At 32.7% G+C, this 14,936-nt stretch overlaps 1 protein-coding gene across 2 annotated transcripts; it reads left to right on the top strand.

The window, feature by feature from the left end:
* The first annotated feature begins 9,931 nt into the window (after positions 1-9,931).
* On the top strand, positions 9,932-14,538 carry LOC137747152 (transcription factor bHLH68-like). 2 transcript variants are annotated; one of them, XM_068487184.1, is made up of 9 exons: positions 9,932-10,367; positions 10,676-11,060; positions 11,639-11,704; positions 11,949-12,014; positions 12,388-12,453; positions 12,676-12,738; positions 12,989-13,033; positions 13,410-13,454; positions 14,145-14,538. In XM_068487184.1, the coding sequence occupies exons 1-9, from the start codon at positions 10,069-10,071 to the stop codon at positions 14,280-14,282; spliced, it is 1,173 nt and encodes a 390-aa protein (XP_068343285.1). In that variant the 5' UTR covers positions 9,932-10,068; the 3' UTR covers positions 14,283-14,538. The 2 variants fall into 2 exon arrangements, with proteins under 2 accessions (XP_068343285.1, XP_068343286.1); XM_068487185.1 differs by lacking the exon at positions 12,989-13,033.
* The last annotated feature ends 398 nt before the right edge of the window (positions 14,539-14,936 follow it).

Genomic DNA, 14,936 nt, shown 5'->3' with positions numbered 1-14,936 from the left:
TCATTTATTTTCTTTTCTCATTGAGATATTTTATTTATTAAAAATGTTATTCATATTATATATTTGTAACGTAATTTGTACCATCAATTTAATAAAGATGATATTTACATATGTAGATGGACCCTACCTCTATTTGAAATAGTATAAATAATGATATAAATATATGATAAGTTTAGCACTATTCTTTATTTACACACCACAATTTGTTTTTCTTTTAAAATCCAATTTTACGCTTATTAAAAAAATTTAGAACCAAAAATAGAAGTTACGAAATATCCACAACCTCCGCCATCGTTTCCCACCATCAGTTGGTGATCCCTACAAAACCCGCCGTCGATTTCTCGTTCTCTACCTTTTCTCTCCTTCCTTTCCTGAGTTCTTTAATTTGTATTTCAAATTAGAGTGAAATTACACTATATTTAGATGAGGGAAATAAACTTGAAATTTGATAAAAGTCAGAATTTATAAATTAACATGTACCAATTCCCTTGTTTAGATTCATAAACATAGAAATTTAGACCTATCGCATGGAAAAAAACTTGGAATTTGGGACATCCAATTCTCAAGTTTAAATTTCATATAAATAGGTGTCATTTCCCAATTTCTATGGTTGAGAGTTTCAAAATAACAAATTTCGTATTCAATTCCGTTCTTTTTTTAGGTTAACCAAACAAGAGAATTCACAAATTCTAGAAAATAAGTCCCTTCATTTCAAAATTTGTCATTTTAAAATTCCTTAATGATTTTAAATTTCTTCACCCAAACAAAATGTTAAATGTTTAGTGAGATGTGACTAGAAAAACTTTCTTACTTTACAATTTTGTGGTTGTTAGACTTTGGCCATACTCGTCAAAGAAAACCCATGTATTAAGTTTGATGCTTTATCTTTCTATCATTGCTAGGACAATAGAATTAAAGTATGTGAATTGTTTTTGTAGTAGTTAAAAAAATTCCCTTTCAAAAAAAAACAAAAAAAATCGTTGAAAGTGATTGTCCCATTCTAGTCGCGTCTCTTCGTTTTTTCCTCCTGTAAAAGAATAAACTAATCGAATTTGGTTATACCGTGAAATTAATTGATAATATATGGAGTTCAATTTCTTATAAGCCTATGCAAGGTCAATTCTCCTATATTCTCAAACACACCCTCTCATATGTGAAGAAGTTTTAAGCCAAATATGTGAACAATACAAATAGGGTGACATAGTGTAAGGTGGGTTGTTGGGTTTCACACGTGAGAGTTGAGACATCTACTTTGATACCATAAAGAAGTTGAGGTTTTATCATAAAACAACTTTAAAATATGGAGAGGAATCAACTCCTTATAAGCTCATGCAAGATCCATTATCCCATCAATCTGAGATTTATTCTCAACAACATGCAGGAAAGAAAACACAAATCTCACTAATTTATCATTATTTTAGACTACGACACCTAAAATTATGTTGGATGTCATTGCTTAACTTAGGATTAGGGTAACTTAAAACATTTTAATTTCACTTTCATTTGACTTTGATCATCTCTTTAAGCGCATTAATTTTAACATCTGCAAGGAAAAAATCAAAAGCAAGTCTTGAAATAATTAGCTTCAAAATAATTGATAAATTGTGTACAGATACAAATTATTATATAAAAGCAGAAGTGGGGCAAAAAACTGGAAAGCAGGAATAATTCAATATTTAGATATATAAGAAGATAAATTATTTTATATGATATTAAATTAAACAAAGCGTATGAAGATTATTGGGATCAGTATTATGTTTTGTTTAAGTGGGAATCTGATTTTTTATTTCCTAACTGAGAATGATTGAAGGATTTGTTTATGTCTACTGAGATATGGTCTTTTGCTTGTCTTCCAAGATTATTCCTTTCTAATATTTTACATGAATTAATTTGCTACTTTACTTCTTTGTTTGTTGGAAAATTTATCACTTAAATAATACATTTTAGCTACTATTAAAGTTGCATCAGTAGTGCTTTATGCTACTGCAGAATATTTTTGGAGTCTACCAAAAAAGAAATGAAGAATGTTTTTGGTGTTTTTGTAACTGTGAGGCATACATTTTTTTGCACATTTAGTGGCAAATATCTCTAATAAATAAACTCGACTGGAATTAGATCATGAGAGAATGGTGAACACTTAGGAATATGATTGATTGATCTACAGAATATATAAAACAAAAACCTTGTTATATATATATAAATTAGGATAAGGATAGATTGGAAATATGCTTCGAAATGCGTGCACGCAAAGCCAATAAAATGCAATTGAGCCCATAAACATCATTTTCTCGGGGATAATTTTCTGTATGTCGGAACGAAGGTTTAATACATTATGTGTCATAGTTCTTTTTTAAAGTATTTAACTATTTATATAGTGTACCGGACCCGTTATACTAAAAAATCTCTCATTTTCTTCTACGTGAATTTGTTCTTCTTGTGGAGAGGGAGGAGCACCTGCAGAGAAGTGTCGCAGGGGCTAATGCATGCCCAGGGCTGGAAGGTCAAGAAAGATGGTGGCTTTACGACAGTGGAGCCGGCGAACGAAGTCCCGGTAAACGGCAGCCGTTACTATAATGATTCTTAAGTAGTGAAATTTCTTGTCCGATAAATTCCGACCCACATAAAAAATGTGACAATTTGAGTCGGCAGAAAGCAACGTGCAACTTGAAGGACATGATTTTCTTACATCCACTATTTTTTTATATTATATAGGAACGAAAGTAGCTATTTAGTATAATATATGACAATGCCCACTCCTGAGGTTAAGGTTGAAATGATCAGTGTCTACCTAATCAGAAAACTTGGATATGTTAGACATAAAGAAAAATAAATTATGTTAGGGTACTTGATAAGAGAGAGCAGCATCAAATTGGGGGAGACTTCTATATATTAGTGTTGAAGGAAGTTGGTTTTATCATAAAATTAATTACTAATTACGGTGAATGATCTAAACACATCCTTTCTTTTTCTTATGTGATATTTTTCTTATAGTGTCTTTGCGGTAGTTTTTCAGTTTGCAAGGTTTAGCCTTCATTAGTGTTATATATCATATATATGATGGATGGATATGAGTTCCGTTGCTGAAGAGTTATATTTGTATTTATGATGAGTTTGTAATTGAAGAGTTGTGATGTTTCTTTGGGTATGTGTGATCTCTTGTTTCTACACACTCCAGGTGATTAATTTCAAATTTGGTTTTTCCTAAGTAAGGTTTGTTACAGAATAATGCTAGGGAAACTAAATTTCTTAAACAAAATAATATGGTTGTAGATGATTGGATTATTAATTAAAGATCAATTAATATGCTTGTTTTTTATTGGTGATACATAATTTGGTTTAAAAATTTTAATCTCTCTAACATTATCCTTTATTATGAGGTTTGTAACATCTTAGGTTTGAACATGTCTTTTTGTTAACCATGAAAGTAAACTTTTTCTACATGTCAGTACCAAAGCAAAAAATAAGGGGAAGTTAAATAAAAATCGTAGGGTCTTAACCTGTATACATTGCAAAGTGAAAGTTAATATATATATATATATATATATATATATATATATATATATCAACCGAATCGTATTCCGTTTACAGTGTCATTTGTAGATTATCCTTGTAACACTTCAGATAAATTTGAAATCATTAAGCCATTCATTTTTAGTGAGAAAATTGACAAACACAGTTCTATAAGGAAACCCTAAACCATTAATCTAGTGGTCATATGGTTTCAGATTTGGATGATTTTTGATAAATATGATCTTTGAGGAAAAATCTAAAGAATAGACAATTCGATCGTCAATACATTATACAAAGTGTACCCTATAAAAATTTGTGTCCAAAGTTGTGTATAAAAATGGTGTCATATATATACATAAAAGTTTTATATAGAACAGCACAATAGGAGAGATTCTTTTTAAAACATAAAAGTTTTATCGTTTCAAAGTGTTTGTCTTCATTGTCATAGATGGGGGATTTGCTAGCATTACCTTTTGGGTTATAATTTACCCCTACAGCACTTATTCTATAAGATAAACTATAAATCTAGGGATCCTAACTAGGAATCAAGGGATTAATTTTAAGGGATTATAAAGCATGTGTTGAGGAATCCAATGATCAAGCATGAGCAAGATGAAACAAAAGAACACATCCTTTTAGGGGGTTAATATTCGACTTCAAGGAAACGACATGCCAAGTTTCAAAAATGTCGACTACATTAAGCAGTTGTTAATTAAGCTATGAAATTAATTAATCTGTATGATATAGAAGCATATGCATCTACTCACACTATTCATTCAGCAATATATTGCCTACTAGGCCAAAAAAACAAGACAAAAAACATAGAGGTCGTGATGATCATGCATGAATGGTGAGGCATATGTTGCCGCAATGGGGAAAATCGTCCTATTGGGCTATTACTAATGTGAAGACTGATCATCAGAAGTTACAAAAGAATCTCCACCGAGTGTTACATCGCAAGTGAAATTTGAAGTCCTAAGTTTATAGGAAAAGATTAATTAATTAAACTAATTATATGTTAATGTTATGAGAAAAGTTAAGGCATATAAGATATATCATTAGATTTTATGATTAGTTAATTACAATCGCTCATTTCTGTATATGCATGTGTAGTCCTATTATTGAGTAATTTGCAAGAAAACTTGCATATACATTAACGATTGACAATCATTCATATACTGTGATATTCAATATGACGTGAAAATGTGAAAACTATATAATCAAAACTCGTAGATAAAGTATATGATATTACATCAAATTTGAGCCACAAGTTCACATATCTTTGCCAGCTCTCAATGTGCCAAGACCTTCAACCTTTTGGTTTGAAAAATAATCAAAGTGCAGTACTATATTAGTATTACGCAGAGAAGAATATGAGGGAGGGAGGGTGAGGACAAAGGGGAAGTGTTTGTTCATTGTTTGTTTTATCGTTGGTCGACATTGGAGATAGCCAAAGACGAAAAATACACAGAGGAAAAAAGAGGGGGAGATGGAAAAGACAAGGAGCCCCCGACAAAGATTTTGGCAGTAAGAAAGTAGACACGCCCATTCTCATGCCCTAAATCTATTCCTCAGGCAAGCTCGAGATTTAAGGGTGGTTTGTTTATTTGTTTGTTTGTTGCATTAAAATGCGGTTTAAGGGAATGTATGTCGTGGAATAAAATCATTAATTATAAAAGAGAATAATTTTAATCTTTTTTTTTTAATATGTTGCGAATGGGATTTATGACTCGTCTGAAGTGTTTTTTTTTTTTTTTTTAAAGTGAAAACGCTTTTAAAGAAGGTGGTTTTTTTTTGCTTTAAAAGCACGTAAAATGCTTTATATAAGAAACATCACTTACATGTTTCTTCCAGAAAACACTTCAAATGTTTTTTTATAATTCATGCAATTTTTACTAATAATTGTACCAAAAATATTTTTACCAAAATTGCTTTTAACCAAATTAAGCACTTTCAAACGAGACGTGGGCTTAGGGTTTTTGATGAGTTGGGCACTTCCAATTTCAATCTTAAGAAGTAAGAACTGGTTCTTTACGTTTTTATAGGGAATAAAATATAGCCTATGGTCCTTGTTATTGTACTGTTGTTAGACATCACAAGGTCAAAAAATATGTACCATATGTTTATGGACCAGCATACTGTTAATTATATGATTCATATCTTTCTTTTACTTTCATGAATTTGGTCCTATATTTTACATAATTGATTTACATTTGTACATATATATAGTAAGTCTTTTATTGGATAAATGTATATATTACTAATTAAGTAGTTTTGTGTGGCTCTAAGGAACATATATACATGCCAGAAAAGTATTGCAACTTATATATGAATATGCGCAAATAACTTTTTGTTAATTTAGTTCAAATGAATAAAGTATAGGAATTGTTTTATAACCATTCAATTTCACCTTTTGAAAATACAAAAACTAAAATTGAAGATACTATCTTTTAGGAATTTATTTGGCTCCTTGTTAGATGAGAAATTCCTCCTCAATTCACTACGTGACCAATTCATGGAACTTCATGTTTATGATTCGAACCATTCATTTTACAAAATCATTATATAAAGATCATCATACAAAAAATTGATTATCGTTTAGTAGTTGAACTATATAAAAACAAATGGGCGAATTCAGTAAAATAATTAGAATGATCTTTACATAGTGATTTATAATATACACAATTTGGATCATAAGCACGAAACTCTGTGACCAAGCAATTTTAGTTTTAATTGATTTTTTTTTATAGATGATTTGTACAGAGTGATATATATATAATATAAACAGTTTAGATCATAAACATGAAATTTCACTAATTGAATTGAGGAGAAGTTCCTCCTCAATCTTAAGGAGCCAAGTCTTTCTTTATTTTTACGAGTGTTCAAATTTGGCTAGATTTGAGTTTTTCAATTTTTTTACATTTTTTTTAAAATTAAAAAACTGAACACTTCGGTGGATAATAGTAGAATAAAGAAAAAAAAATCTATTGTTTGTACTTTAAAATCTAATTGTGCATTCGTTAGTTTTTTTCTAAATATAAAAATTTAGATTACAAATTAAAATTTTGAAATATCAATAATAATTTCTTAAAAATATGCAATTTATGGTTGTTTGCTTTTAATTTGAAATTCCTCCTCACCTTTGCTTAGGGATTTCCGGGGTGAGGGGAGTCCAAATATATAGAATGATAAACCTAGGAAATTGCAATCATTCTCTTGGAAGACCTGAGATTGGGGATCTCCAAACCCTGGATATTGACCTCTCGAAAAGTGTGTACCGTGCGAATGTCGGTCGTCTCTATACTCTTACGAGTGGGAAGATTTTTTTAATGTGATCGTTACACGTGACATATTATTATACAAATAATGAGATATGTATATTCAAAAGTTAATAATTTAAAAAATAAAAATTTTCACCACTTCTATAAAAACACGTGGTGTACCACTCGTGCTCTGATCACAATAAAAAATTTCTTCTCACGGGTCATCGTCCTCACATTTACCACATTTTTTATTACCTATTTAATTACTTAATTAGACAGTTAGGGTTACAGCAATCCTACAAGCAGATAAGGTTTCAACGCATACATCATCCACAATAGTCTCTGTGGGTGACAACAATGCTAGTGATGCCAATGTTAAATTTTGATCATCCTGACTATCAGTTCTGTAATCCTCATAATTAGCTTTGTTATTATTATAATCGTAAACTTCAATTCACAGATAAATTCGTTTTGAACCAAGTCTTTCGGTGGGGCCAAGATTCATTTTGAGAAGATGACTTGTAACATTGTTACACCCCATAATTTTATTTGCTAGATTTTACTAAAACATTATACCATACGTATACCAAAATATAAAATATGAAATAAAATCTACATCTGGATGTTAATATACGGATAGAATTACGCGGCTGTATTTTAGAGTGTCAATTACAACATGTCATAACCACGTATGAACCAATGTTCATCCTCTTTCATTTTACTTTAAAGATTTGCATTCATTAGAATAACTCTACGAGTTTACACTGCTGATTTACTGACCAGGATTTAGAACTGGCAACTGAAATTGGCATTTAGATAAAAGTTCGAATATTAACGTCTGAATTAGGAAAGAAGTTGTAATATATAAATATTCCTTGATTGCTTCTTCATGGTTATCTTAAATATCTGGCCTCTCCTAAATCCGTACTGCGCGCTGACCGAAATGGAATTTGGAGTTACGTACGGACTAGTCATTCATAAATTCCGTTTCCATATTAACCTAAAAAAAGTTTGCAGGAAACACATAAACACAAAAAGAACAAGAAGAGAATTCAAACCATACTTGCAAGACAATCACGAAACCTCTTGCAGTGACTCAGGGTAAGGTGGCTATCTCTCAATAATTCCTACACTGACAAACTGACTCATCATGCAATGAGTTTATGAGTTTTTTTTTTTGTTTTTTTTTTTTTTTTTGTTTTTTTGTTTTTTTGTTTGAGCAAAGAGTTTATGAGTTAATACTCAAATTCTTTCTTATCATTTAATTAGCAGATCATTTAATTAAGGCTATTAATTACTTACTTGAACCCTCTCGTACAATTATTAAAGTCCTTTCTTTTTGTATTTTTTATAGAACGATATATGGTGAGAGAATAAATTCTATCGAACTCTAAAATTCATGATATTCAAATCTAAGATCTTTCAATTATAAGTGATCTTACAAGTGAAGAAAAATATCATTAAACCATAATACTAAGTTAAGAGTTTTATTTGAGAAATGTTAAGGGGTCTATCTCAAAAGTGGGACTCTTCATAAACTCTCTATCATCTCATATTTTGGCACAATGTTCTATAATGTAAGTACAAGAATTAACGTTAAACTGTGAGATAGCAGAGAACCCAATAAAATCCCACTTTTGAAAGAATCCTCTTAGCTTTTCTCGTTTTATTTTCAAAGGTATATTTAAAGGAAAAAAAAGGAGAATTCCCATCTTACTTGTGAAACTCATTTCATCGTCCAGTGAGATAATTACATGCGAATTAGGAGAGGCCTCTCGAATCCCGCGGAAAAGAAAAGCATGATCTCACCCGTATTCAACGAAGCGGGTAATGCCTCGGACCACAATCCAGAAGAGGAATTCACCTTTGTTGGACTTGCATATCAAACACGCTCAAGCGAAAAATGGCCGAGAGCTTAAGGATCAACTAACGGAAACTTCCGTTAATTATGACTTAATCATAGGCCAAAACCCACAACGTATTCAGAGAGTCGAGACTCGATGGCTCAGAATTATATTAATCACTACGTCTCTGCAAGTCAAACGACTAATGAATTAATGGACATGATCATATTCCACCTATGAACGCATACCATGCACATACACTTATGCAAGTTTTCATTGTGCTCAACTTTAAATAACATGAGTTCTCACCATAAGAGGTAAGTGTTCGTTCACCAAGAAACCTTAACTCTTTCTACTATGTCTAACTTAGTCATCAGAGGGTGGCTCACACCACACTAGTGAGACAAGAACTCACATGACATATCATTTATTGATTTCATGTCACAATCGATATTTTATGCTCGCATGGAACTTAGTCTCTACATTATTTTGAAATTGAGAAAAATATATAGGATCTTTGCACAAACTTAACTATTTAGTTTTGTAAAATTCATATAAAGTTGAAATTCCATGTCTTTTGCTTAAATTATTTAAGTTGTTATGCTGTTAAATTAATAATCTAAACCACTATATATGAAGGGAATGGTTGTTTGAATGTTCGTGTGATTCAATTTATTTTTTTGATCAAAAAACGAATCATGCAAAATAACACACCTTTAGTCTAAATTTATTTTAAGTGAATGGTTGTTTCAACGTTCATTTAGTTAAAGTAATATATATGCCAATTCTATGTACGCTTTTTATGATTTCTTAATAAATTTTCATTACCTTAAAACTAACTCACCAAATTACAATACAACTATACATGGATGGTGGATCCCAATTACCCAATGCAGTAAATATACACATATGATACTTGTATATAAACCTTGGCAGATAGGTTGATGGGACGGAGAGAAATATATTGTGTACTCAAGACTCACGCTAGTGAGATCCAATTTTTTGTTTACTTAATTAATAGGAATTGCTACCACCTTTTCTGTCCCACTTTGAGATAAAGCAAAAGGAGAGAAAAAGTAAAGAAGAAAAAAAAAAAAAACATAAAGGAAAGGGAAGAAAGAAAAAAGCAAATCAGAGTAATAAAAAAAAGGAGCTAACTAGCAAGATAAAAGAGAGAGGAAACAACAAAGACAAAGGCTCTCAAAACTCCATGATTATTCCAATTCTCTTAAAAGCAGGACCTGGGTTTTCCTCTCCCTCTTGCTAGCTAGAATACAATACCACTACTACTTAACCCAGTGGAGGCAGACCTCTCAAAGTTTCTACAGACTTGTTTTGGGAGCTTCAGAAAAAGATCCAAAAAGCTAAGGGAGCTGCGAAATCCTAACTTGTAGATAGGAAGCTTGCTCAGCTGATTAGCTCTCATTCGGAATCAGAAGATAACGAGAGGCATGAATAGAGGCGGTTGCCAGAGCTCACCGGTGCAACAAATGATGGCCGGAAACCCTAATTGGTGGAGTATCAACAGCATGAGGCCACCAAGTACCCAACCATCTATGAATATTTCTCCTTTCTTTCATCCCCCTTCTCCTCTTCCTCCTAATTTTTTAATCCCACAATTTGCACCCAACAACAACAACAACACTTCCCCCCCTTCTTCAACAATTTCTTCTTCAGGACTTGGCATTCCTTCTTGGCATATTGAAAATAACAACCAGGAGCTTCCAGAGTCTTGGAGCCAACTTCTCTTGTAATTATATTTTCTTAATTAGCACTTCTTTTTATCTCAACACAAAATACATAGCTGCTTTGCATGCATGGACTCAAACTTTGATATTTTGTTATGGGTGCTGTTAAAAGTGTCATTCTGCAGTTCTCTCTATACAATTTTTTTTTCTCTTTTTTCCTATCAAATTTTAGAATATAAAAATGATATTTTTGAAGTGCTAATAATAACTCTATTTGTTATATAGATCATCAAGTACTTAATTATTAATTTTGATATTTTTTATCATAAATCAATGACTTATTAATGGATGTGTGGTTGTGAATTATCAGGGGTGGATTGGTAGGTGAAGATGAGAAAGGGGTAATCATGAGACAATTTCATCAAGCTGCTAAGAAATTGGAAAATTGGGAGGAGCAAGTATTAAATAGCACTCAAGCTCCAAATGCTCCTGCTGTGGACGTGAAGCAAGAAAACTCAGGAAGCAGCGGTGGCTTTATGTACGGACATCATCATCACGGGAATGATCACATCCAAGATTTTAACCCATCAGCTGCAGCTTTGTCTTCTTTGTCTCAGATTATGCAATCAACTACTCCATCTGCAGCCTCATCTCCTAAGTCATCGTGTGTGACGAGTTTCAGCAACAACAATATGTTGGATTTTTCTAGCAAGTCGGAAGTGAGGCATCCACCACCACATCGATCCTCTGATCAGGTAATTAACACTTTTTACATACAAGTAATTAACCCGAGAGAGAGAGAGGGGGGGGGGGGAGAGAGAGAGAGAGAGAGAGAGTCCATGGTAATTTCTCTTTCGATACGAAAATTACACATTCTTGATTTTCTAGGGTTTTCCAAAATTATTCATTCCTTTTTTCTTTCAAATAAATTGAACTGGTTATTCTAAATACATGCTTTGAATGTGATGAGCGATGAGCTTAATTTTTTAATCTCAATATATGCGCATTAATATGGAGTCATCAAATGAATTATAATTTATTTATCATGTGGTGCTTTTCTCTTTTCAAGATTTTTTACCTTTTCTCTTTAAGTAGTTCATTAAGTCCTTAAAATGGCAATGAAATGAATCAGCTCCCGTTTTTCCCCTCAAAAAGCCATAAACTGGTTTATTTAGTATAAATTAAAGTGCTAATCGGTTAAGAACTTAATACGGGGGTGATCAGTAAAATTCACTGAAGATTTTCAATTAATATTTATCAATGTGCTCCTTTTCTTTGGCAGAAAATTGTACTCATTTTTCATTTCTTTCTCTTCTTTGTTTCTTTTGTGAAGTGTAACAATGGTGGGGCGCTTAAGAGAGCAAGGGTTCAACCTTCTTCAACCCCTACTACCTTCAAGGTAATGCTTACAACTGAAATAATTACTCTCTCTCCCTCTTTCTCTCCCTCTCTCTCTCACTACTTCTTTCACACAAGAACAGACAGGCACAAACACACACGCACTTGTAGGTGGAACTGTGGAAGTATATAGTTGTCTTTCTCGAATGTCCATTTCTGATCAATCATGATGATTCTTAATCTCTTGTGTTTTAACCACAAGAGACCTCCACCCCTTATTTATGACAGATTCTGTCTACATTCAGGTGAGGAAGGAGAAATTAGGTGACAGAATTACAGCCCTTCATCAGCTAGTTTCTCCATTTGGGAAGGTACGCCATTGCTCTTCCCCCTCTACCCTCTATCGTATGCAGCCAAAAAGCCTAAAAAGTTGTTTAAGATTAGTGGTTAAAAATGAAATATTGTATATTTTGCACATTACTTATCGAATTCTTACTCAAAAAACTATAAAGTGAACTTTCTATCCTGCACTCTCATATACAATTTTTTTCCTTGTACTTTATATAAATTTATACTGTGTGATAATTTTTTAAGTGTCAATAATGATCCCTTATTTATATATACTATTACTACTGTACAACGAAGGGCTTTCTCTTTCACCTTTAAGCATTAAAGAAGACATGCAAGCAAAGTATTGAGTATGACTTTGGAGGGTTGTGGTGTGGCTTTTTATCTCTTTTGCAGACTGACACAGCCTCTGTCTTGTTAGAAGCTATTGGGTACATCAGATTCCTTCAGAGTCAAATTGAGGTAATCTCTCTCTCTCTCTCTCTCTCTCTCTCTCGACAGAAGCCATTTAGTTGGTACTTGCAATTGGCCGTGATGGCACACAACCACACCGTTAAAGTTCCACTCTCTTTAGTTATTCCTTCAATTAATATTCTATCTCTCTCTCTCTCTCTCTCTCTAGTTTTTGAAGTGCTAAAAATACGATTCGTTTCATGCTTCTCTCTTTTTTCCCCTTGGATGCAGGCCCTCAGTTTACCTTACTTGGGCAGTGGATCAGGAAACATCCGGCAGCAGCCACAGTCTGCAGTAAGTAATTTAAAAACAAGAAACAAAATAAAAAACTTGTGACAGCAACCACGTTATATAATTTAAATAAATATATAGTCTCTCTAACTTTATTCTATTTTTTTCCTCTCTTCCCCAAGCAACATCTCCACCCCCTTCCTCTATCTTCTTCTTGCACGTGCAAGACTGTATACATAATATTCAGTAGTTATATCTTAGCCCCGTAATTGATTGATAATGATGAATTAATTAAAAGTTTCTTATTAATTAGGTTCATGGGGAGAGGAATTGTATGTTCCCTGAAGATCCTGGTCAGGTATATACACACAAGCTAACTTTTATTGGACCCATATTTACATCTTGAAATTGGGAAAACCTACAAAGCGATACAACTATGTATGTATAGTTAGAGAGACTATATATTGCCACCAATTTATTTGGACGGGTGATATATTTTTTGAACACATAACAAATATTTATTGAACTGATAATGTTGCGGTATCTTGTAAGCAACTAAAGATAACTACTGTTTAAAGAGCATACAAACCATGATCATCTTTAAAGCTTTCAATCTTTTTAAATAAAGATTAAAATGAGAGATGTAATATTATCTTATTCAGGTCAAACTAATTAATTAGTCAATGCTAATTAAGTTGCTAAGGCTTTTGTATTATATGTTGTTCTGATCACAGCTGCTCAATGACAATTGCATGAAGAGGAAAGGAGCTTCTGAGCAGGTATATATTCCATGCATGCTTTATTAACTTTTAACTTTTTCATATCGAAACTACATATTAATAGAATCTTGATTGTCAATAAAAATTTCAGAAAATTATCTTTCTAATCCCCAATCAAAACTGAACCGAAACAAAAATTATGGCCAATTTAATAATATGAACCCAAATTTTACTGTTTTTAGGTGGACCTCACAGTAATGTACACATAGCAGCCCTGTTTAAAATTAAATTTATTTAAAAAAAAAACCAACTTCTCTCCTCTTCCTCACTCTCTGCATCTCTTGCCAGAAAAATCCTCAACCGCTCCTTCCACATTCTCCTCACGCTCAACCCCATCACTTTATTAAAACCACCCAACGAAGAAAGTTCACCGACGGACTACTGCGACAAAATAATGGTTTAGCTTTTTGTCGCAATTAACCCTAATGAAGAGGATTGTTTTGCTAGTATGGTGGAATTACGTTCGGCAGCATATTGACACTTTATAAAATGTGCTGTAGTTTGTGGATGTGATGAAACGTAGAGAAGAGAATAAAAAGAAATTTTAATTGCACATGTATTGTGTGTGCCAGTTGCTAGTATCTTTTAAAATAACTTTTAGCTCATTAATTATATACAATTAACTTTGCGTAATTACAATGAAATTAAGCTATACTTAATTAAATTGGTTTTCTGGTTACACATTGTTAGGATCCTCATGAAGAGCCAAAAAAGGACCTGAGGAGTAGGGGCTTGTGTTTGGTTCCAGTTTCATGTACCCTCCAAGTTGGGAGCGATAATGGAGCTGACTATTGGGCTCCGGCGCTCAGCGGCGGAGGTTTTCAGTAAATTAACCGTTTGGTAGCCTACTACTACTACTCTAGTTAAGGTAGATATCGATGGAGCTTCATGGAAATGAATGATATAACATCATGAGCAGTCACTCTGCTAAATTCAAAAGGCTGATTGCTCATGATGCTATACAATATTTAGTTTCTGTACGTTTACATACGTACGCATGCATGTGTGCTTAAATTTGGCGGGACTACGAAGTCCTTAAACCTTTAATTTTAAGTTTAATTTATCTATCTTCTATTTTGCTTAATTCTACTGCTTGCTGCTACAATGCTAGCTCATGTCTATCCAGTACTACTAACTAGTAGGAATACTAGCCGTTTTAAATGTTGCAAAGCATCATTTAATTGAATTCTATTCATCATACTTTTAACTATATATAAGAGTTGTTTTTGTTAAGAGTATCAATCTCACATTAGAAAAAAGAGGGATCTTGCATGTGGTTATAAGTAATTGAGCTACTCCTAATATTGCCAATTGGTTTTATGGTGGAACCTCAACTTTGTCATGGTATCAGAGCAAGTTATCCCTCGTGTGAAGCCCAACAACCACACCTACTCCACATCACCTGATTTGTCTTACACACGCGCTAGGCTTGAAAATTTGCCACATGTGAGAGGACATGAACCTCAACTTCTTCAGTCTCGT

Source organism: Pyrus communis, chromosome 10 (genome assembly GCF_963583255.1).
Source record: "Pyrus communis chromosome 10, drPyrComm1.1, whole genome shotgun sequence".
Lineage (NCBI taxonomy): Eukaryota > Viridiplantae > Streptophyta > Magnoliopsida > Rosales > Rosaceae > Pyrus > Pyrus communis.
The sequence above is the reverse complement of the archived record's forward strand: the minus strand, read 5'-3'. Positions and strand labels throughout refer to the sequence as shown.

Excerpts from the sequence above, each read along its gene's own strand:
- LOC137747152 (XM_068487184.1), top strand. The coding sequence starts at position 10,069 with ATGAATAGAGGCGGTTGCCAGAGCTCACCGGTGCAACAAATGATGGCC. Across the intron at positions 11,705-11,948 it reads CAACCCCTACTACCTTCAAG|GTGAGGAAGGAGAAATTAGG; the intron begins GTAATGCTTACA and ends GTCTACATTCAG. Across the intron at positions 12,454-12,675 it reads TCCTTCAGAGTCAAATTGAG|GCCCTCAGTTTACCTTACTT; the intron begins GTAATCTCTCTC and ends CCTTGGATGCAG.